The sequence below is a fragment of the Mustela nivalis genome (assembly GCF_964662115.1).
Source record: "Mustela nivalis genome assembly, chromosome: 11".
In the NCBI taxonomy this organism is placed as follows: Eukaryota; Metazoa; Chordata; class Mammalia; order Carnivora; family Mustelidae; genus Mustela; species Mustela nivalis.
Genome location: NC_139030.1, coordinates 58,774,710 through 58,797,735, shown reverse-complemented (window position 1 = coordinate 58,797,735; position 23,026 = coordinate 58,774,710). Strand labels below are relative to the sequence as shown.

At 46.3% G+C, this 23,026-nt stretch overlaps 1 protein-coding gene across 15 annotated transcripts in view; it reads left to right on the top strand.

The window, feature by feature from the left end:
• TANC1 (tetratricopeptide repeat, ankyrin repeat and coiled-coil containing 1) overlaps positions 1-23,026 on the top strand; it is a 237,371-nt gene that overhangs the window by 157,252 nt on the left and 57,093 nt on the right. For 4 of the 15 annotated variants that reach the window (XM_082691344.1, XM_082691335.1, XM_082691346.1 and 1 more), the window contains exons 5-9: positions 1,655-1,785; positions 2,852-3,038; positions 16,172-16,435; positions 21,637-21,759; positions 22,535-22,816. In XM_082691344.1, the coding sequence (XP_082547470.1) occupies positions 1,655-1,785; positions 2,852-3,038; positions 16,172-16,435; positions 21,637-21,759; positions 22,535-22,816 (987 nt within the window). The remainder of the gene's footprint in view (positions 1-1,654; positions 1,786-2,851; positions 3,039-16,171; positions 16,436-21,636; positions 21,760-22,534; positions 22,817-23,026) is intronic. The other 11 variants (XM_082691349.1, XM_082691343.1, XM_082691347.1 and 8 more) reach the window with 7 other exon arrangements.

The following is a 23,026-nucleotide window of genomic DNA, read 5'->3' as shown; positions in this document are numbered from 1 at the left end:
AGGCTGGCAAACCACAATTCTTACTGCAAACATCAGGAGCTTTTGAGTGTAAGCAAGGGGCAGGATGCTTTTCCTTCCTTGAGGATACAGCCAGCCTGGTTTCCCTTGTAGCTGCTATCCTGGGAGCAATGACTGAGCAAAACTGGTATGTGAGTGAAGATAATACAAATGGTTCTCAGCTCTACTGGTTTTGATTTTATGGCTCCGTACAAAAGGCAGAGTTAGCACTGAACTTGGGTGGGGATACTGTAGCTCAAAGGTAACACTGCTGTTTTGTTCTTTCCTCATGTTATATTTCTAAGACTTATCTGTAGATTTCCACATCTAGGAAAAACGGATTCGTCAATGTATGGTTCTGTGTCTCTAGATGATTAATAAAAAAGAACAAAACATTAAGATGAATGAGTATATTACAAGTGACATATTGTTCTTAAGTTCTAACTTCTGTAAGCAGGGTTTGCTTTATACGTTATTTCATTCCCTGATGGATGCTGATTTAAAAATAGACGAGAAGTGTTAGCATGATGTGACCATCATTTCGTCAGCTGTAATTAAGTTCCCTTAGTCTTTTGGATACAAGGTTAACCTATAGCTCAACATTTAAACCCAACAATAGAACTCTTTTTTTTTTTTTTTAAATATTTTATTTATTGACAGAGAGAGAGAGAGATCACAAGTAGGCAGAGAGGCAAGCAGAGAGAGAGGAGAAAGCAGGAGGAGAGAGGAGGAAGCAGGCTCTCTGCTGAGCAGAGAGCCTGATGCGGGGCTTGATCCCAGGATCCTGAGATCATGACCTGAGCCGAAGGCAGAGGCTTAACCCATTGAGCCACCCAGGTGCCCCAGAACTCTTTTTTAAAAAGTGCAGAAAGCTAGATGACCAGCTTCTCAGGGAGAAGCCAGAGAAGGGAAAGGTGGCGAGTGTGAGCTGTGACCTTCAGGTTAACCATGTGTCCAGCATTACTGTGGAGTGTGCAGAGAACAGAGCCTGATTTCTCTCCATCATCTCCTACGAACAGGAGAATGTGTCACTGGGCTTTGTCTCCTGGGACACATTTTGCTGGGATTTAAAACCTTTGTTTCAGAGTGGATTCCTGACGACTGACCCTCGAGTTGGGGTCCTGGCTTTGACTTTGACTGCTGTGGCTGTGGGGTAGGCACACCACGTTTCCACCAAAGTTAGTCTTGCCCCTGTTTTTGGTTAATGAGAGCTTGGATTTCAGTTTTACCCCAACATCTAAGTATCGTGGGACTCTGCCAGCATGCCACTTGGGTTTGACTTTATCTCTGCCTCCTGTGGGCACTGGCCACCCTGTCCTCTTAAAGAGTTAAGACGAAGGCCTCTTTCTGCCTCTGGCGTGGGAGGTGTGCCCATTTTTCACATGCCGTGGAAATAGGGATTGCTATCCTCTAATCACACTGTGTTCTGATTCAGGTCAAATATTTCACTCTTAGCCCTTGGAGTTTCTCTTTCACTGTTTTCTTAACCCGTCACAGCCTCTTAATTAGAATGTATTGCTAGAGGACAGGCAGCATTGTCAAACTTTGTGCATTTTATAAGAATACACAAAAGCACCCACAAACAGCTGTAACACTCCAGATGCAAACCTGAAATTCCCCAGAGGAGCCTCTTCATTGTTTTCTTTCTTTGTTCCAGAAGCAAAGGCCGATAATGAACCGAGCTGTTCGCCAGCAGCTCAAGAACTGTTGACAAGGCTGGGATTTTTACTGGGAGAAGGGATCCCCAGTGCCACACACATAACCATTGAAGAAAACAATGAGACCATGGTAATGCCTGAGGAAGACACTGCAGATCCTACCGGCTCAGAGGATGCGTGAAGGAGGGCATAACCCTCTTCTCCCCCTCCCTGCGTCAGGGGAGGCCTGGTTCAGTCAAAAGAGTCTGGGCTGTTGTGTATCGAAATTTACTTCAACAGTTCGTGATTTCTGCAGTAGGGAGGGGGGGTGAGGCAGAAGGGTGCAGAACTGAGGAAAATATCCACGTTAATCTTTGAGTCACCCCCCAGAGGAGAGTAGCTAAATGAACTGAAGTGGCTGAAAGACTCCCATCGTCACAATAACTACTCTTATCTTTATAATATGGTTCTTCTCATCTGGCTGCTTTGGGATATGCTTTCCTGTGCATTTTTTTTTTTAAGGCTGAGATTTTGGAGGGTCGGTGGGATGAGGAAAGATTTGTAGGAGGTGAGGCAGAGACAAAATAAGATAAGATCAAATGAGTCGTGCATGGAGGAGCCTTCTGCATCCTAGGGAGCCAACAGCCTGTCCCTTCAGAGTAGAGATGTGTAAGGTTTGCACAGCCGTGAGGGACCAGAGCTCCCGCACCCCCACCCCCCGGGAGGATCTCTGCGAGGGTGTCACGCACTGTTTGAGATGGCAGTGGCCACCAGCCTCCTGGCCCTGCTTGCAGAGCCCATAAATCTTTGAGAATTGAATCATGCTGCAGTGCTCATGAAACATGACAAAAACAGAGTTCCCAGGTTTTCCGTACAGAGGTCAAAGAACGCATTTGTCTTCTGCAGACTTTAAATGAAAGGAAGTCTGCCTGTTTGCTATTTCTATTTTATAAATGTGCATTCCCACTAAATTATGTCTGAGACTGCCCTTTTAATAATAATGATTTTTTAAAAAATCACTGGGGAAGGGGACAAAACAAAGAGATTTCTTTTTTAAAATCTGAGAGGCCACATATATATATATTAAGCCCCCTCAGTTGGAAAAACGGTTTTCCCGTTCCTGTTTGCATTGTTACTGCTTTAGTGTCAGAAAGAGAAGCCTGTGTGGAAGCATCGTGTGTGAAGCCATGCTAACCCTCCTTCCGTTCGCCTTGCAGCGCACAGCTCTGAGCCAAGGCATCAGTCCTTGCTCCACACTAACCAGCAGCACCGCCTCTCCCAGCACCGATAGCCCCTGCTCAACCTTGAATAGCTGTGTCAGCAAGACGGCAGCCAACAAAAGTCCCTGTGAGACCGTTAGCAGCCCTAGTTCCACCCTGGAAAGCAAGGACAGTGGAATTATAGGTAAGAAGCACACGGCTCGGTAATGGAATGGCTCCGTGCCCGTCAGCCAGAGCGTCCACCGGGCGTGACTGCAGAGGACTGTAGCCTGCTCCGTGAAGGTCGCTTGGCCAGGGCCCAGCCCTGCTCTTTGCAGCCCGTGCCGGCTCCGTGGACGGCCGAGAAGATGAAGCCTCCTCATTTTTTACGTTCCTTGGTGTTGGTTTTTATAACCCTGGGCTCATTTGGTTAAAAAATTTCCTGATCGCATCAGACCTGTGAAGTTACAAAATCTTACCTCCTCGTCAATTAATTCCATTTGCTGGATGTCTCGTCCCCCCGGGACACAGAACTGGGCAATAAGTTTCCTGTGTTTTGAGGCGTCTTCCCAGCCCAATCTCAAGGTCATTCATTTCCACACTTAGTTCCAGGTATTTTCTCTTTAGTTTCTTTTCATGGGATCTGACCACTCTTTTTGAGGCTAGAATTTTCTCAGGATGTCCACCTGGGACCCCAGCACTCCCACACCTACACCAGTGGGTTTCCTTGCCCTGAACTGTGGATGAGGAGACACAGATTCTAGTCCCAACTCTTAGGGTGCTTAGCTAAGTCAACACTTGCAGAATATTGGAGTTCTTTGCACACTTTGTTCCCTTTCCTTCTCTGTTAAAGTAAGGATTCTGATTGGTTCAGTAGTTTCTGGTCTCAGGTACACGTTAGAATCAACCAGGGGAAAGAGCCCTTACCTTTTACATCCTTTCCCAGGAAGAGTGCCTTTACATTTCTGCAGGTGGGGCTGTGCACCTGTGTGTCTCAGGTGTCCGGCACGGTGCCTTTCAGGTAACAGGTGTGCTGGACTACTGGAAGGGTTGCCTGGGCCCTCCTCTGCTCCTGGATTGTGCTACTGTTCAACATCGGTGCTCTACTGCACATACAGCTCCTGCCCTTTTTCTGACATACGTGTGTGTCTTTGAGAGACAGTGTACATTCTAGTATGGACTGAACCCCAGTTACTTCCACATAAGTATGTAATCAAAGGGAATGACATTTGAGCTCCTTATTTTCTTCTGTCACCTGCTATTTCAAGTGTAATTTGCAAAACCAAGTTGCAGGTTCGTGAACTTCATATTTTGGAGATTGCCCCAGAAGATCTGTGAGGTCGCTGGGGCTGGATGGTGGGCTCTGTGACGTAGATGTCACTGTAGCTATCTCAGGGGCCCTTTACACAGGGACGGCTGCCTCTGCCCTTAGTTTCCACTCCGGTAGGTTTTTGTTTCATTCGGTTTGGATCGTTTTAATGAGATGCAATCACATACCATAGTATTCACTCATTTAAACCACTGAATGGTTTTTGGTCTGTTCAGAGTTGTACAGCCATCACCACAATCTGATTTCAGAAACTTTCACCCCAGAAAGAACCCTGTAGCCTTTAGAAGTCACACTCCGTTCGCCCTGCATCCCCAGCCTTGCTCATCGAGTAGTCTACCATCTGTCTCCGTAGATATTAGCTGCCTCTGGACATTGCATTAAAGTGGTGGCTTGAGGTTTCTGTAGCAATTGTAAACTGTTTCACGTATTCTTCTGATTTCCTGTTCCCACCTCACTCTGCTTCCTCACCTGCCTTTTAGTCCAACTCATTTTTCCCCAAGTTACCTTCTGCCCTCACGCCCTCTCTGAGCTGTCCGCCACTGTCAGGCCTGTGGTGGTCTGCGATGGCCAGGCACCTCCCCTTACAGCATTCTTCACTCTCCTGAAATGTCCTGTCCTCACTGTAGTTTATCTTCTTTCGAGAAGTTCAGTGCTACACGGTTTTTTGGGCCGCCTCTTCTCTTCTCATTATATGATCTGGCATTGGCATTGTATGTCTCTGATTATAACCAAGCCAGTTTCTTACTGTGACAGAGACTTTTTCAGTGACCAAAGAGGACCCTTATCCCTTCATTCTCTCCTCTCTCTCTCTCATTGAGATACAGTGCTGTAATTTTAAAAGTATTCTAAGGGGCACCTGGGTGGCTCAGTGGGTAAAGCCTCTGCCTTCAGCTCAGATCATGATCTCAGGGTCCTGGGATCGAGTCCCACATCAGGCTCTCTGCTCATCAGGGAGCCTGCTCCCCCCTCCCCCCGCCACTGCCTTCCTCTCTGCCTCCTTGTGGTCTCTCTGTCAAATGAATAAAATCTTTAAAAAAAAGAAAAAGTATTCTAAAAAGGGGAAGTTACCAGTTTGGTTTTCTGTCTTGTCAAGTTTGAGCTGCAGGAACACCAAGGCTCTGAATGAGAACTCGACTGAATACGTCCCTTCTGGTCCCAGAGTGCTTAGTCCCCCTATTACATGCTCTCCATAGCTCCTCAATGTTTTCCTTCAATTTACTTGATCATGTTTTATTATTTTTGTCTCCATATGTAGGGGAAAGAGGGAGTTCTCATTCATATTATTCTGGCTATCTGGGCTCCTAGCATGGTTTGAGAATGAGAAATTAAGGAAAATAGAATTGTTGCCACGGTCACATTGCATGGGAGGAGGGAAAGTCTAGTTGGTTTCTAAAGAAGCTGTACGAGATTCCCGTTCCAAGTTGGCATTGTCACGTCTGTTAATGGCACCTGTATTGTAAGCTGTGTCTTGTCATTAAAGTTAAATGACACGTTTCATGTCATTGAGGCTGTCCTTCATTCCTTGGCTTAAGTCAGACACGTTCCCTTAACGTAGCTTCACATAAAAACGGTGACAAAGTGGGGGTCGTGAGGAAGTGAAGTCCCTCCAACTTTGGGGATGGTGCTTCTCACTGCTTAGCTGGCCTCCTGCCGGGAGTAAGGACTGTAGGTGGCTGAGCAGGAAGCTCAGTGCTGGTGACAATGTTCCTCTGTTCGCTCTCCTTCCGTGACCTGTAGAACTAGAACCTGTTGCCAGGGGACACATGGGAGGTGTGGTGGGGAAGAGAAGGGGAAAAAGCAAGTATTTCCTCTTCAGACAGACAGTAGTCACAGCTCCTTGAAGAGGTGGGAGTGGGAGGGCCTGAGGAGGGAGAGCGTGTCCTCCTGAATCAGTGTGGGGTCCGCAGGTTTCATGGTCTTGTCACGGAGCGGGGATCTGTGACTCAGTTGTAATTCTGTGATCACTGGGGCTGGGGTGTGTGCTTTTTTCCACCTGAGGAACAGGACTGTTTTTATAAGGTGTAGCCTGGGAACGGCAGCCTTTAGGCATCTTAAATGCTTAACAGAATAAAATATTCAAGAACACGGTGATCTTAGTGGACAAAGATGAAGGTGACGATACCTTGGCTTCCTGCTTTGGAAGGCCTGGCAGCTGCTTGTAATAGGCTGATTAGGATCCGTATTCTAAATTCTTCAGGCTCTGGAGAGAGGGGGAAGAAGTTTCCATTGAATTTTTCATTTCTGGTTGTTTCAGGTGTGTTCACCCCTAGAGCTTAGGTCGGAGCAGCAGAGGTGTCAGGAGTGGGGGCCGGTGACAGGTGCACACAGGTGGCACGGCGTGATGAGCTTCGGGGCTGCAGATGCCCACACGGGGCTCAGAGCTGCGTGTACAGTGTTGGGACCATTTATTTAGGGCACTTAGGGGAAATTTCAAATAGTGTTAGCCCAGCCTTAGAAATTCCTAGCCCTCTTCTTAGTATGTAAGCTGATTTCCATCATGATGATTATATTTAATCTACATATTTTTGCCCAACAGATGCTACTTAGGGAAAGCATTCCCATGTGGTCAGACAGCCTTCTTGGGGCCGCCATGGGCTGCCCTTTCTGTGTTCTGTTTCTGTTGGTTTTGATGTACTGGAGGTGAGGAGGATTTTCTTTTTTAGGAATGGCTTAGTGGGAGAAAGGGTAAAACCATGCACATTAGAAGAGTTTGTCGGACCCCTTCCTGTCTCTTTGTGCAGAGGTCAGAGCTTTGCAGAACCTCTGTGCCCTCTTTTCCAACTTTACTGTGTTTTGCAGAGGGAAGTCTCGCTTCATGTGATTTGAGGAGGTCCGAGTTCTTAAATGTTCTTCAGGCTGTAATCTGTCATGTACAAGTACTGTCTCAGCTGGAGGAGTGTAACTGAATTCCCTACAAATATGTGTATGTATATTTGGAAGCAAATATGTATCTTTTTAAAGCAAAAATTCTTACTCTTGACATACTAGAATCATTAGCATTACCTAGAAATTAATGTCTGACTTTTTAAATTTGCAGTGTAAAGAACTTTTAAACCCAATCAGCATAAAGTAGCTTTTAATTAACTTGCTCTAAAAGGAAAACTTTGTAAAGAAGTGGCTTCTTAGGGACACCTGGGTGGCTCAGTGGGTTAAGCCTCTGCCTTCGCTTGGGTCATGATCTCAAGGTCCTGGGATCGAGCCCTACATCAGGCTCTGTGCTTGGCAGGGAGCTTGCTCCCCCCCACCCCACCTCCCCGCTTTCCTCTCTGCCTACAAAAATAAAGTGGTTTCTACAGGTGTTTCCTCCATGCCTGAGAATACATTTTTTCCTCAGTGACACTCCTTTGAATAAACTTGCTTCCAACTGCTAACAAACAGAAATTGTAAACTGTATTAATATCATCTTAGACAAAAAATAAAGTAGGTGTACTCACTAGAATGTGTATGAAAGCCAATCTGAGTATTTATTTATTTTAAAGATTTATTTATTTATTTAGAGACTGAGGGTATGTGAGTGGTGGGAGGAGCAGAGGGCCAGGGAGGGCGAGAGTCCTCAAACAGCTTCCCCGCTGGGTACGGGGCCTGATGTGGGGCTTGATCCCGGGACCCCAATATTATGACCTGAGCCAGAACTAAGAGTCGGCTGCCTAACCAACTGAGCCACCCAGGTGCCCCCAATCTGATTTTTTCCAAAAACATCACTGAAAGCAATAGGTTTTAACAAGCACCTTTTGATTTAAAGGTACTGTTTCGTTTTTGTTTGTGTCCATATCATGATCGATATTGTGTGTGTTTCTGTGTTTTTTTAAAAAATGGATTATTGCTCTATTTAGGAAGAAAGGGAACGGATGCTGGATGAGGAGAAACAAAACCCAGCCTTCCTATCAAGACTTTAAAAAAAAAATCATTTCTATGTATTAATAATAGGTGTGCCCAGGGGAAGGACTTACAGGTAGCAGTCTGGCTGAGTAAGAGACCATTAAAAGTTAGTTATCTGTCCCTTCCAGGTCCTTCTCTACTATTTGCTTCTACCTGCTGACATTTATCATCTCCAAATTACTTTTGTAGAATCCCAGATCTGTTTCTCTTTGAGAGTTGAAGTTGGGACAGCCCCTGGGAGGAGGAGGTGTATTCCGAGCGGACGGTGCCCACATCTCCCCACGCTGGGCTTGCCTCCCACTTAGAGCAGGTGTGTTGTTCACCTGCTCCGCTTCCCAGCACCTGAGCCACCACATTCCACCAGGCCAGAAAGCTCTCAGGAGCTCAGAATATGAAAAGGGTAAAGAACCAAGGCTCCTCCTGCCGCCTTTCCCGTTTCTCTGGTGGGGAGGTGGGTGTGGCTTGATTTGCTCTTTCTCCCTTTGAAGCTGGAAGGCAGGTGTAAACTTAGGCAGGGGAATACCTTCCCAGAGACATTTCTCCTGCAGAAGTGGCTTGTAGGAAGTACTGGATACTTGATTGTGTCCTGCTGGTGCTTACTAGATTTTGATACTGTTTGTTTTTCTGGCCAGTCTTAAGATATTAAAACAAAGTTTATCCTGTGCTGACTTTTTTATCTTGTGGCTTGACCAGACTCCCTCCTGGGCTTGTAAAATGAAAGTGATTCTGGAGGTAGCTAGAGACCTTTTGCTCCTTCTGTTTCCTGGACTTTGTGTCCCAAGGGAGATGATCAGATGCGGAGAGAGGCCTACAAAGAGGAATTAATTGTATTTTATTTTCATTTTTAACTTGTTGTGAATCCTGCCCTTTTGATTTCATGCTAATCCTGCTTTGTTGCCACCTGTATTGCCCTGCTTGCTACTAAATTGAAATGCTTTGAAATTGATTTGGTAATAACTATTTAGCGTGTTTCAGATCTGTGTTAATATTCATTTTGCTACATTGCCTGCAATTTAAAAAATCATCCTTAATTATAGAAGCTTTTCTTTTTTTTTAATCATCTCGGGTGAAGGAGGAAAATTTGCCTTTACATATATAATTCGGTGATATACTTAACGTGGGAAAGAAATCTGTAGCGATGATTCGAGGCAGCAGAATGCCTACTGTACTTGTATTCCTTCACACTGGGGTTGGATTCTTCAGGCAGCTGTTCTGGCGGTGTAGCAAGCATTTATTGGCACCTACTGTGTACCAGGAACAAGTCTATTCCTACTGGTACAGCAAAGCTCAGGTACAATATCTGTTTCAAAACTTGTCCACCTGAGGAACCAAAGAGTGGGCATCTGCCCTTGGAGACCTGGGCAAGTTGTCAGTTATTGAAAAGGGTTTAAAACATGGCAGTGATTGACACCTCTTGATAGAAGATGTAGGCTGTAGGTGCATAATAATACCAACCACTGATAGTGCCTTGTGCTCTTTTCTGGAAGAGCCCAGAACTCTGTGGAGTCGTTGGACAGTGTCTGAAGCTCCAGTGTCTATGCCTTCAGTGTATAGGTCAGACGAGGCTTTATGGAAACATGGCATTGGGTGTTATTGCTAGGAAACTTCACATCGTACAGATCCACAGTCTTTTCTCTGGAGGCTCTTACCTGCTATATCAGACTGTTTGTGGGCAGTGTGGCCGCCCCTCCAGTTCCCTGTCCCTGCTGACCCTCAAGGGGTTTCCAAAGTCCAAGACACCGACAGGTGCTGCTGTGCGCCATGGCTTGGGTCCCTGGCCTCACTGCATGTCCTAGCAGAGTGGGGCTTGCGCAATGCCAGGAGCACTGAGGCGGAGATGTGCTACTGAGATCTGTCTGCTGCAAGCCCAAGCCCGGCACCCCTGGGCAAGGCCAGAAGGAGAGCCAGGCTCTGCGGTGCTTGACACAGGCCAACTGTGGTCCCCCAGAAGCTGTGGGAGGAGAAGCCAGAAAGTCCCCTGGAGCCAGAGGTAACTCGGGCCACTTTCCCTGGAGTCCTCTCCTGGCGGGGCTGGGGGAGGTAAAAGCTGTCCCTCCAGGTCAGCCGCCTTTCTTCCCTGTGTGGTTCGTTAGCGTGCAGGGGCCGAGGAGGGAGAAACCCAGACTGGCCTTTCTGTCTGAAGGTTTCAGGCAGGTTGGTTTCATATCTGCCATCCTTCCTTTCCTTCGTCCGTTGGGGAAATCCAAAATACATCACAGCAGCTGGAACCACGTGTAAGATATGGGGGCGAGCAAGGGAAGAACTGAATCCTGGCAGGCCAGAAAGGCCAGGGGGTCGGGCACGATGCTGCGCCGACTTTTCTCTTGGTTCTTCACCCCATCTGCTTTAGACTCTTGTTTCTCCTTCCAAAGTTGTTAGTGACCTTCATTCTGTCAGGTCAAAGGTGGTATCCGCAGTAGCTGGATTTTCTTTTCTCATTCCCTTCTCGCATTTCTCCCAGCAACCATTACATCCTTTTCTTGTTTGATCTTTAATTCATTGGTCCAGGGTTTTAACTTCTAAACGCTGTGTCAACCATGAAACTGAATATAGAAGTTAAAAAATGTTTGTTTTTTCAGTGCTACTTTATTTTCATTGTATGGGCGAAAAACATTCTTGGGTACTCGTGAGATAGGAGGCACTTTACCTACCTGCCCTTGTGTCTGATTTTCTCCACAACCCAGGGAAGGACGAAGGACTCTCTTCATAGAGCCCTGGCTTTGAAAATGGAGAATGCAAGGCCATCTGTGGAGTGCCCGAAGAAAATGGCAGTTTCTGGGTTTTTAAGAAAAGTCTCTTCAAAATTCTGGGTGTGTGTGTGTGTGTACTGTAAATTAGGGTACTGCAGGTACATATCTTGTAAATGCATGTATTGGGGTGCCTGCTCCAAGTTTTCTGGTAGTGTGGTATGCTCAAAACTGTGCAGAGCCCTGGGGTGTGGCTTCAGGCCTCACGGAGCTTCCCGCGTTGGGGGCTGGTCCGAGTATTCAGCGAGCTGAGATCAGAGCCCCCAGTAGGAAGCATGAATATATTTATGGTAGCCACTGCTATTATTTCCTAAGGCTACTTTATACGTACTCCCTTCCTCTCCCTCCCCGCTCCCCTGTTGAAATGCTTACAAATAGACATTTAGTCAAAGAAGATCCCCCCGCCCCCAACAAAGGTATGACTTGGGGAAAGGAAGTAAGAGCAAAAGAGCAAGTGAACGAAGGTGGGAGGTGAGGGGGATGGGGAAAAGGAGGTACAGGTTTCCAGTTCAGGAATGAATAAGTCGTGGAGATGAAAGACACAGCCATGGGAATACAAGTCTGTGGGCTTGTAGTGGCGTTGTACGGAGGCTGGTTATACTTGTGAGTGGGGCATAGTGTATAGACTTGCCGAATCACTATGTTGTGTACCTGAAACTAAGGTAACATTTGTTTATACTCCAGTAAAAAAAAAATACAAGAGAAAAGGTGTAGCGTGGGGGGTGCCCTGGGTGGCTCAGTCATTAAGCGTCTGCCTTCCGCTCAGGTCATGATCCCAGGGTCCTGGGATGGAGCCCTGCATCGGGCTCCCCCCTCAGTGGGGAGCCTGCTCCTCTCCCTCTGCCCCTGCCTGTGTTCCTCTCTTGCTGTGTCTCTCTCTGTCAAATGAAAAAAAAAAAAAAAGAAGAAGAAAAAAGAAAAGATGAAGCTGGGAATGAGTTTTATTAGACTTTTTCATCTTGCTTATCAGTGGGCAAACTGATAAACTTCCAATTCTGGAAGTTTTAAAATTCCTAGTAGCCAGTGTAAAGAGAAACTCAGGGGCGCCTGGGTGGCTCAGTCAGTTAAGCATCTGCCCTCCGCTCAAGTCATGACCCCAGTGTCCTGGGATGGAGCCCTATGTCGGTCGGGCTCCCTGCTCTGTGGAGAGTCTGTTTCTCCCACTGCCAGTCTTTCCCCACCCTCAGCTTGTGCTTTTTCTCTTGCTCACTCTCAAATAAATAAATAAAATCTTAAAGAAAAAGAAAGAAAGAAACTCAAATACATAAGTTGATGTTTGTAAGGTGAAGAAAAAAAGGTATGCATTCCCAGTATTCAGTGTGGAGAGACTTACTTACCCTTGGTGGATCCTCAGGGGGGAGAAGCCAAAGTTTGAACCCAAGCTCTTTGCATTTTTTACCTCGTAACTTTTCTCCACCTCAAAGGCGGGTGAATTCTGCTCTACTTACATGTATCCATTTGCTGTCAAAACCCTTCGTTCCTAAACAATTCTGGACTAACACTGTGCTCATTTTAATTTTCTTCTTCGTGTTCCTTTAAACCCACAACTTGGTTTAGATCCTGCCAAACTACTTATTGGGCCCTGAACTTACACTGATTTTTTTTTTTTTTAATTCTATTTTAAGTATACATTCAGCATGTGAAAGAGCCTTCAGTGGGCAAAGAAGTGGGCAAAGCAGGGAAGGAGAAGGAATGCAGTTTTATTGCAGTACTTTATATAGCAAAACATGTAATGACGGAGGGTCTGGCTGTCTCTCCAACCTCCTAGTCAACCGGAAGCTTCGTCTGGGCTGCGGTGCACTCATGACTGGCTCCTCTCTACCAGCCCCTGCCTGGGGACTGCTGTTCTTAACAAGGCAGCCTTCATGAACTGCAACATACTTTGTAGTCACGGACGCTTAGAGAACTTTGGCTTGTTGAGAGCTATGCAGGGCAAAGGGGGTTTTAATATAGTGCGTGGGCAGGCAAAAGGGCTGGTGTTAGACCTACCAGTAAGTTGTGTGTGTGTGTGTGTGTGTGTGTTAGAGAGAGAGAGAGAGAGAGAGAGAGAGAGACAGGGAAGCAAGATAGAAGGGGGGAAAGAGGAGTTTCTCCCAAGTCTGTTCTGTATCTCTAAAGTGGGCTGATGGTTCTCAGCCTGTCTGCCTCTTCTCCAGGACTGTGGTGATCATGTATGTGTCCTGCTATGTGTTGGACATGCTTTGGAAGCTGTGTAGCCCTGTGCACCCGTAAGTCTGGTTAAACATGCCAGTTAAACTTTACAACAGAGGAAGAGAGTACGCTGTCCTTCCTTAAAAGGAGTTTTCAAATGATACAGAGCGTCGGAAGTAGCACACGTAAATCAATGAGCAGGACCAGACTTAAAGTAATACTAAACTGTGGGAAGCAAAGCCTAACCTCATAGCTCAATAAAACTTGAGATCTGACAAATCACTCATTTAACCGAACGCTGTGTGTTGGGAGAGTGGTTGAACTGCCATCTGAATGGTGGTGGCCAGTCTTCAATGACAAAAGCTGCCATCGGTACTGATGTATGGAATAAAATGTTAGGATGTTTCAGTTGTTACAGACCTTGAAAGATGACTGGAGTCTCCAGAAAATGTCAAATGTCACGTCGGTTTTTGAGGTTTGTTTTGTTTTTCTGAAGCCATCATTTTGAAGACGTTGCCATAGTTGTGCACGTGTGTGTTAACTTGGAGGTGACAGGTTAACCTGATGAGGAGCTGGAATTTGGTAGCCAGGAAGAAAAATCGGGATTTTTGAATAGTCTGTCCTTTGTTTCGGGAACCAGCTTCCCTTTCTTGGCTACTGTGGAGCTGCCCTATGCAGTGTGTTTCTTGGGTCATACGGGAAATGTGTCAGGTCTTCATCGGCCCCCTTGAGTCTGCATCAGGGCTTAATGGTGCCTGAACTCAGAGGAAAGTACGCTGTGGGCTCCCAGCCGTGTGGGCTACCTCTGGCACCGGATGGCAGGGCAGAACATCGTGGAGTGGGGCAATCTTAGCAGGAAGGCCTGCGGCTTTGGAGCTCGCCTACCTGCACAGTGCAATGTGTGTCTTTGTGGAAAATCACAAGGGCATCTGTGAGAGTCTCCTATTTAGGAACCCATTATAAACTTCTCCTCCTTTTGAAACAGCAACCCTTTCTTGGACTTGCCTTCCCTCCTGTTTCTGTAGCTGGGTGACCACCCCACCCTTCCCACCCAACTGTCCTCCTCAGTACCTGGGCATGTGTGGTGGGAGCAGGACCTTCAGCTCGTCCCTGCGGTCTGGGACTCCTGACCAGGCCGTCCCCGTTCCGGAACGCTGCTTCTTCTGCTGCAACTGCAGCAGGCAGTCGGGAAGTCCCAGTTCCTGTTCCCACTGCCTGAGGTCTGACCCAGGGTTCTGGTTCTTGGGCCTGGGTCCCTGCAGTTCATGGCACTGAGGGAAAGTGAATGCGGAGAAACATCACTTGGATTTTCTGTGTTTTTTCCCTTAACAGTATGTGCCCCCAGAAAAAATGGCCACAAAAGAAAACCAAACAGATCATCTTCACTCTGACGCTTTTCCTGTAACTTAGATGTTGGCGTAGCCCGGGAACCTAACTAATTATGTCTGTGGGAGAAGCATTCTGAGTCCCCAACACCGGACTTATAAGAAAAGCTCACAGTCACAGTCACAACTTATTAAGGAGGTTACCCTCAATCATTATTAATAAGCAAGGATTTCATTAATAAATTAGACTATTACTGTGAAGCATTAGCACCGTCCCTGACGTGTAGGAACCTTAAGTAGACGTCAGTGGCTGCTGTCAACATCACCGCCAGCATGTTCAGGGTGGAAAGAGTCATTCTTGCTATACTTATGCTCATAGGAGTGGTCCACTGAAAAAAAACACACAAGACACTGATTCCAGAGAGATGGAGAAGTTAGTTTTAATACTGTTGATAGGACACTTGGAAATGCTGGGAGTAATGGCAGACGCCAGTGATGGGCGCATCCCAGATCCACTCAGCTTTTGGCTGGAGACAGAATATCGAGTCCTGAATACATAACAATGAGATTAATTAAGTGTAGTGTCTCTGACCACGGTTGGAAGAGAAGTGTGTTCATTTGTTTATTTATTGACTAAGGAGACGTTTATTGAGCGCTTAGTATGTTCCAGGTGCTGTGCTGCTCAGAAAAGGGAGCTGTTGGCTAGAGGGAGATAGTCTGAGGCTTTAGCACGCAGGAGGGATTTTTGAAGAGGGAGACAAGCAGTGGATAAGGAGTCCGGACAGGAGCCGCAGGAGGAACTGTGACAGAAGTTCTGCAGTCACAGGGAGGAGATGGTTTTGTCTTTACTGCTAAACCTTTAAAGAGCATCGTACAAATAAACAAAACAAAACTCAGACCCTTTGATTCTGGAGAACAGGCTGTTGGAGCTGACTCACCAGCCTGCTGCTAGTGTGTCATCAGGTCACGTTGATGAAGTTGCTTAATCCAGGTGGCCGAGTCCTCCATACACTCTGGCCGCATTCCATTGGCTGTCTCTGTTAAGGGTCTGGGCTGTGGTGATCCCAGCAGGGAACACAAAGGGATCAGAGGACATGGCCCTTGTTCTCAAGGACACAAGTCAGTGTTGGGTCCATGGTAACCTGGGCTTGCAAGGGGCTCAGGTGTTTAAGTTGGAAGTGGCTGTCTGTAGAAGCCACGCAGGATGGGTACTGCTGTTTTCTTGCTTCATGCTCCTCTTATGCCAAGAAGGTTTTCCATACTGGTTTCCTTTCTTAGAGGCTGTTATAATTCTGCAGTTCAGCATCCCTTGCCATGCTTGTTTTGTGTGTCCTGGGAGGTCTTCCACTCTGTGCTGTTAAAGAAATAAAGTCACTCTCTCTGGTTGATCGTGAACAGCTGTTATAAAGTTTAAATCTAAGGATCAAATTCTCTGCTTGACTTTATAATTTTTGTTTTTATGTTTTTGTTTTTATAGATTTTTCTCCTCTTTTCTGCATTAGCCATTGTTATCACCTCGCCCCCTAATTTGGGAAAAGATATTTATAGGTTCAGAGGAATTTAATGAGATATGAATTTTGTGAGCATTTTATCTTTGTTAAAAAGACGGATACATCATCTCTAAATTACATGGATTTACTGTTAACTCTCAGATACTTTTAGACAGCTTTTTCATTATCTTACCAGCTTTTTTCCCCTCCCCTGTAGAATGCCTTAGTTTATTTTCCTTGATAAGCAACATTCCTCTAATTTACCAAAATACACTGTTTGAAACATACTTGGATAAAAATCTGCATGGACCAGAAAAGTTTCCATTGATCACGGGGAGGGCAGGGTGCTTATGTTAACTCTGAACAGCCCCAGCTCAGCCTGGCCTCCTTCAAAGTATTTTGGTCTCTCATTTCAGCCACCATTACAAGTTCATCCGAAAATGATGACCGGAGTGGCTCCAGTTTGGAATGGAATAAGGACGGAAGCCTAAGGTTAGGGGTACAGAAAGGAGTCCTTCATGATCGCAGGGCAGATAATTGCTCCCCAGTGGCAGAAGAGGAGCCCCCTGGGTCAGCGGAGAGCGTGCTGCCTGACACTGAAGCCTCAGTTGGAGATGGTCCGGTCCCTTATTCTCAGAGCTCCAACTCGCTAGTAATGCCACGGCCCAACTCAGTTGCAGGTAAGGCCATGCCTCTCTCCAGGAGGGTTTTCTCTCTGGGTCCGAGGTGCCCCATGTTCACTGTCTCTACTTGGGGATCGCATCCGGACACAAGCCAGCTTTGTGATCGTGGATTGGGCACTTACCTCGTCTAGGCCTCAGTTTACCCATCTGTGACAATGATAAGACTGTCCTTCATGGTCTTTAAGTGATCCTTTCACCCTGGAATTCTGTAAAACTAATATTTAGAATCTTCTGTTCTTTTGTGTACGAAAGAAGAAAGTGCCAAAAACTTTGTCCTTGTTTTTGATATTTTAAGCTTGAGTAAATTCATAACTTTCTATTACATCTTGGTAAACACGAATCCTTATTTAGAATTAGTTTGTTAATATCACCTCCAGGAATTTCTGATCCAACTTTCAAACTTACTTTTCTATAATTGAGGCGCATCCTAGAGAGGGGAGGTCTGCTCTCTGTATCATTCAGTTACAAGGGAGCTCACAGCTTAAAACCTACGTGGTGCAAGTGAGGCTTCTCGATCGAGGGCATGCAGGCAGGCGAGGCAGGTGTCCCTCAGCAAGATGGGGCAGCTGGAGCGAGACCAGGACCCAAAAAGGGGCGACTGTTCCTGGTTGATATTGAGTGGTCACCAAGCGGGGAGAGCAGTGGGGTGGGCGAAGGAAAGAACCCTGGTTCTAAGTTGTGCTGACTGCTTTTATGGTCCCGAGTTTCTGAACTCCGTGCTCCTGGGCTGAGTTTAGAAGATGACCTTGTTTCAGTCCTTCTTTTTCTCCAACCGAGCACTTAAAACTTCTCCTCTACTAACACAAAGACCCAGGTTCTTTCTCCCTACATCAAAGAGTTTTTTTGTTTTTTTTTTTTTTTTTATACTGCTTCTTGGGGAGATGGCAGGTCAGTCTGGTTGTTGTGGGGCATTTTTTTTTTTTCCAGTAGAACTCTGAAGCAGCTGATACATAAATGGCCCTAATGGAAAAGTCCGAGAGGCAGCTCTAATTCACTTTCAAAGGATGTAAATGGCCTTGTTCCAGAAGAGGGATTTGGCATGTCTGCCGGAGAGACATTCTGGGGAGCGTTCTGCATATTCAGTGATGGCTCTTCCAAAAGCTTTTATGCCCTCCCACCTCTTCCCCACTCCCAACTGTACAGCATGACACACCCAAGGCGTTTTATACCGCGACTACCTCATTAGGATGAGCGGTTCGTGTGTATGATCCCAGAACTTGATAGTTTTATTGACTTCAGCAAAATAGAAAACTTGTATTCAATTTAGCCAAGCTGTTTTAAAATTAGTAAACACATTGCTAGTGTTGAAAGCCCCCCATTTGGGGTGATGTTTCTGCCTGATGTTCTTTCATGTGGCCTGTCCTGTGCGGCAAAAATGGGTAGGAGCTGAGCCTTTCCAGGACAATGCAGTGATTATAGAGCAGGGCTTTCAGATTTCTGCTGTGCTCATTCATTAGGGTCTATGTGCGCACTGGAGCTAGACCTCCTGTGGAATGGGAGGGTTTTACCTCCAGGTTTGAGCTGTGTCTGCCTGGCCTAATGGGTTGGCTCACTTCTTCTCTGTTGCAAGTTTTATCAGCTAAAAGCTTATTTTGGAAACAAGCAAATTCCTTACCTCATGGTATCTGTTAACAAGCTAGGAGTCTGGGAGAGCCTTCACTGCCGATCTTCCTTCCCCTTCAAGCCAAACCTCAGTTCAGAAGTCATGGCAAGATTTTTCCACGTGTCATTGAAAAGAGTAAAAGATTCAGGTTGTGTAGACTGTGTGTAGCACTTTTTCTAGTGATTAGAAGGCCAGCTGCTTCAGAGGGGGCAGTAGGCAACCCTCAGTGTTGGAAGGATTAAAATAATATGTCCAAGACCATTATTGCAATCCCTTGGAAGTATTTGCATGTGAAGATCCACATAAACACAAATAAATTGGCATTTGGGGAACATCAAACGATTAAATTGGGCTAATGATAGCAGAGTAAGGACTGGCAGGTGAGGAACGGGGATGCCAAGCCTCTGTTCACAGCTGCCCCGGGGGTTCTGGCCTCCCCTGGGGGGTGAGAGTATGGAAACAGGTTCCTGAGGTTGCCAGCCTTTGCTGTCAGTGAGCCTGTTACCAAGAACTGTGGTTATCTCTTCACTGTTGTGTCTAGTACAGTAAAATTCTTATGTCAGAGACTATCAAAATAAGTTGGCTGGGTTTGGAGATTCACTGTAGAAAGACTTTCTTTGTAAAGGTATTTGTTGGAGTGGAATTGGTTTCAAATGCTACATTCAGATTATTACTTTATACCACATCAAATGTGCGGCATGGACACCTCATTCCTTTGTTAGAAAACAGAAGAGAAGGCTTTAAAGTGATATCTTAGATAATCTAGAAGTTGGGTGATTAGGTTCTGTTGTTTTTTACTAACTTCTTTTTTCTTTTGAAATGCTTCCTAAGTGGATCATAGACACAGTATTTAGTTTTCCAAGAAACCAACAAACAGAATGACCAGCCAGTTTTCATGAAATTGCCTAGACTTTGTGGCATTTACCTTTAATATGTTAGGACATGGTGTTTCAACAGGTGTTTCTTTCTGCTCAGTTTAGGGATGTTTCCTTCTGCTTCTCTCTCCACTCTACCCACTCCCTAAAAAACTCTCTCCTCCTTAGCATCTGGAAATGTCTTTCTCACTCAGATGTTAGATGCAGTGTGTGTGTGTGTGTGTGTGTGTGTGTGCGCGCGCGCGTGCGTGCAGTGAGTGTGTAAATTACCTGTAGGTTTACTAGCAGCAGGCTTATTGCAGCGTAAAATTATTGCTTTTTGTTTTCTTGACCCTGAGTCCAGCTGAGACTTTGAAAACATTTGTTATTAAATATTGGAAGTGAGTCTCCGTGTCTGAGAACCTACTGTGCGCATGTGTGGGAAGGCACCCTGTGGTCCTGGTAGCCTGCTCTGCCGGGGGAGCACACCAGGGGCCTAGCAGGTGGCTGGAGCTCCGCTGTCCCGACTTGTCTCTCTCGGTGGCTTTGACAACAGCTTCGGAAGCGGAGGCGACTGGCAGCTCCTGGCTGGCAGCACCCCCTCCGATTACTCCATTTCACTGCATCTTAATCATGCTTGAAACAGAGAATCAGGAAGGCTGTGGAGTGGGTGAGGCCACTTTGTTGCATACTTGGGAGCCAGAGATATAGTGACTGGAAATTTCAAAACAGGGCTGTTTGCAGCCTCACCATCTCCTGTATCTGGGTCCAGCTGGGGCCCCATCGCGATCCTCTCTTTGCAAAGCTTTTATAGAGTCTCGTGTTCTTAATCGTTCCAGTTGTCACGAAATTATGAACTGAATGTTGTGTTCTGAGGGGTCAGGAGAAGAAGGAAAACAGGAAACCCTTGGGAGGCTCCAGGTGCCCAGGGCTGAAGTGGCCGGTCAGATAGTTGAGGCTGTGCCGGCTCCGTACTGCACTTGGCTTATAGGTTACAGCGGTGGATGCTCCTTCTTCCTCAGCCGCCGGCATGCAGGCACGTTCATGATAAGATGTGTTGAGGAGAGGGGCATTTGTAGAGGCCTGGGTCAGAGTCCCAGGTCTCAGGCAGCAGCCCAGAAATATATGTTCCGGGCGGTTTAAGTGTCGGGAGCCAGGGTGAGGGTCCCGGTGGCCCGCCGGGGAGTTTCACACACCTAGTTGTAAAGGACCCAGAGAGAAGCTAGAGGCTGCTTTTGGATTCCCAGAAATTGGGTCCATTTAGAAGTCCTGCCTAAGGAATTAGCTGAATCTTTCTCATAGGAGAGATTTGTGTGGGGGTATTGACATAAGTGTAAATAAACTGTGGCTATGCACCAGAAGGATACTGGAACAATAAGTGTACACTGTTGTGAAGTCAAGGCATCAGATGCCTCTCCTGGGACCGGGCGTGTGATGGATTGCCATCTGGGGAATGCGGCAAGGGGGGACATGCCACCACAGAGCCAGAGCTTGGAGCCACGCAGGTCTTGTTGAATGAAGGAGTCAAGGTCGGGCGTGGGGGTTGTTAACAGTGAGGAGGAAAAGGATGAAAGCCGGGGGTGGGGGATAGGGAGGACCCAGACTGAGCAGGTGGTGCTGGCCAGTGGCTGGATGCTCTGAGCCAGAAGGTTTTCAGTAGAGAGATGGCCCAACTTGACTTCTTTCCCTCGAAACCTGGTCCCAATGATTGCACCAGTCCCTGGAAGCCTTCGCCCTTGGAAGTCAACTCCTGCTCCCCACTTATTTACCCTCAGATGATGCCTGTGCTTATGTCCCAGAAGAGAACTGTTATGTCTTGGGTCAGCGGTACATTATGTTGGGCCACTTAACCCACAAGCAAATTAGGTTAATTTTATTGAGAATTCTCTCATTGTGGCCTGGGTTGTATATGCAAATAAGAGGAGGTTTTCTTCTTCTTCTTTTTTTTTTTCTTTTTGGGCAAAAACATGTATCATGTATTTATTATTAAGATTTGGTAAGAATTAGCAACACTATTTTGTATTGATTGTTTTTATAATCCAACTGGTATGTATGCTCAAGCAGATTTTAATGCATTATAATGGGTACCTGTGTGCCCTGAGTCTTACTGATTTGATCACTGGTAAATGCTACTTCTTTTTAGAATTTAAATAAGTACATACCTGTAGTATAGTATATCATTTATACATAAAAATCTAAAGTTTGGGAATATGTTTATTTCCGATGAAATCCACATGACTCCTTTTCAGCCGGGAGCTGACGTTTCGTGTTCGAGCTCTGTGGGATGGAACTGCAGACTCTGCTCATTTAATTAATAAGGTTGGAATTCCAGCCACCCTGGAAGGCTCTCCGGAGCTGCCGAGAAGTCCGAGAAGTCTCTAGCACCCAGCTGTGTGTTTGCTGTAGTACTGCAGCCTCACTGAGTGATGCGTGAGGGTCAGATTCCTTCGTAAACATTTTTGGTGAAGTCTGTCTCTTCCCAGGAATGATGGAGAATTCCGGCAATCTTAGCAACACAATGTTGAGAATGAGAAACACTTGGTGTTTACCGTTTTTCAGTTAACCTCACTGCCAGAAAAAACAAGCTGGCGTAGGCAAACAAAACCGAAATTACCTTGAAGTCATTTTTGTTGAAAGCCTGAACACAGTTGCTTAGTGTTAAGTGATTTATGATTGATAGTAGTTTGGGTATGATATTAAAATCAACTCTGAAAAAACTAAACTTGAGTTTACTATTTCAGCGACAAGCTCCACCAAGTTGGAAGATCTGAGTTATTTAGATGGGCAGAGAAATGCCCCTCTTCGAACGTCCATTAGATTGCCGTGGCACAATACAGCCGGAGGTAGGGCACAGGAAGTTCAAGGTACTTACCTTTGTTTCTGCTGGGACAGTGAATATCGTGAATGGGGTCACCCAACACTGAGGATCTGTGATGACCAGCATTTAAGTCAGCTCAGTTAGAAACATGACATGTACTGCTGAAAGTGGGTCTGTCAGTGCTGGGAGGCCCTCTTTGACAGTTTGGGGCTTCTTCCTTAAAAATGTGTGACCAATTCATTTCTGCAGTTGAAAAATAATTCTGCAATATGTTATTTTGAAGTGAGGGGTAATTTAACACGCCCTGGATAACACTCACTTGTCACCAACAGAAAATCAGCTTTGAGCCATTGGCCACCTCCTGTAATTCACAGTCGGGTGGTCCGCAGCCTCACCGAGGGGGCCTCTCGTCGTCACGGCCTGATGAGAGCTGGGGCCCTGTCTCCAGGCAGATGCCTTTCTCTGCGCCTCCTACCGTAGTGGAAGAGACCGGTCTTAGATACTGTTTCACACAAACTGATGAGACCTGGTTTGGCCGCCTGCATCGCTTTCTCTAATCCTCTGCACGTCTGTCCTGAGTCGTGAGGACAGAACTATCTGGTCATTTTAATAGGACCCTTTGTAAAACCCACAGGGGATTATAAATGAGATATGACAGAAGTATTAATAGAACCAGATTGAAAACACTTACAGATCCCTGGTGGCATACAATTAAAGGCTGTATAGTACTACGTATAACATACAAGCAATGCTAACTTGAGTTTTTAAGTGTATAAATGATGGCATTCTTCTAAAATAATTATCTCTTTTTCCCCCCCAAGCACGATTTGCTCCCTACAAGCCACAGGACATTTTGTTGAAACCCCTGTTGTTTGAAGTACCAAGCATAACAACAGACTCTGTGTTTGTGGGAAGGGATTGGCTCTTTCACCAGATAGAAGAAAACTTGAGGAACACAGAACTGACAGAAAATAGAGGCGCCGTGGTTGTTGGAAACGTGGGCTTTGGGAAGACAGCCATCATTTCTAAGCTGGTGGCACTTAGCTGCCACGGAAGCCGCATGAGGCAGATTGCTTCCAGCAGCCCCGGTTCACCACCTAAAAGTATGTGCGTGTTTAATGCGGTTAGTAGGTGATGGGGTGTAAGGCAGAGGTGGGGCGTGGCTTGGATAGGCATCCCTTCTCTGTTCTCCCCACGTCCTTCCAGCTGCGGGTCCGATCTGCTGGCACACGTGGGAGAACCGTTTGAACGCCCCCTCCTTGTCTCCCTCCCCTGGGGTAAGGCCATCCTTCCCTGGTCTTCTCCCTGTAGGG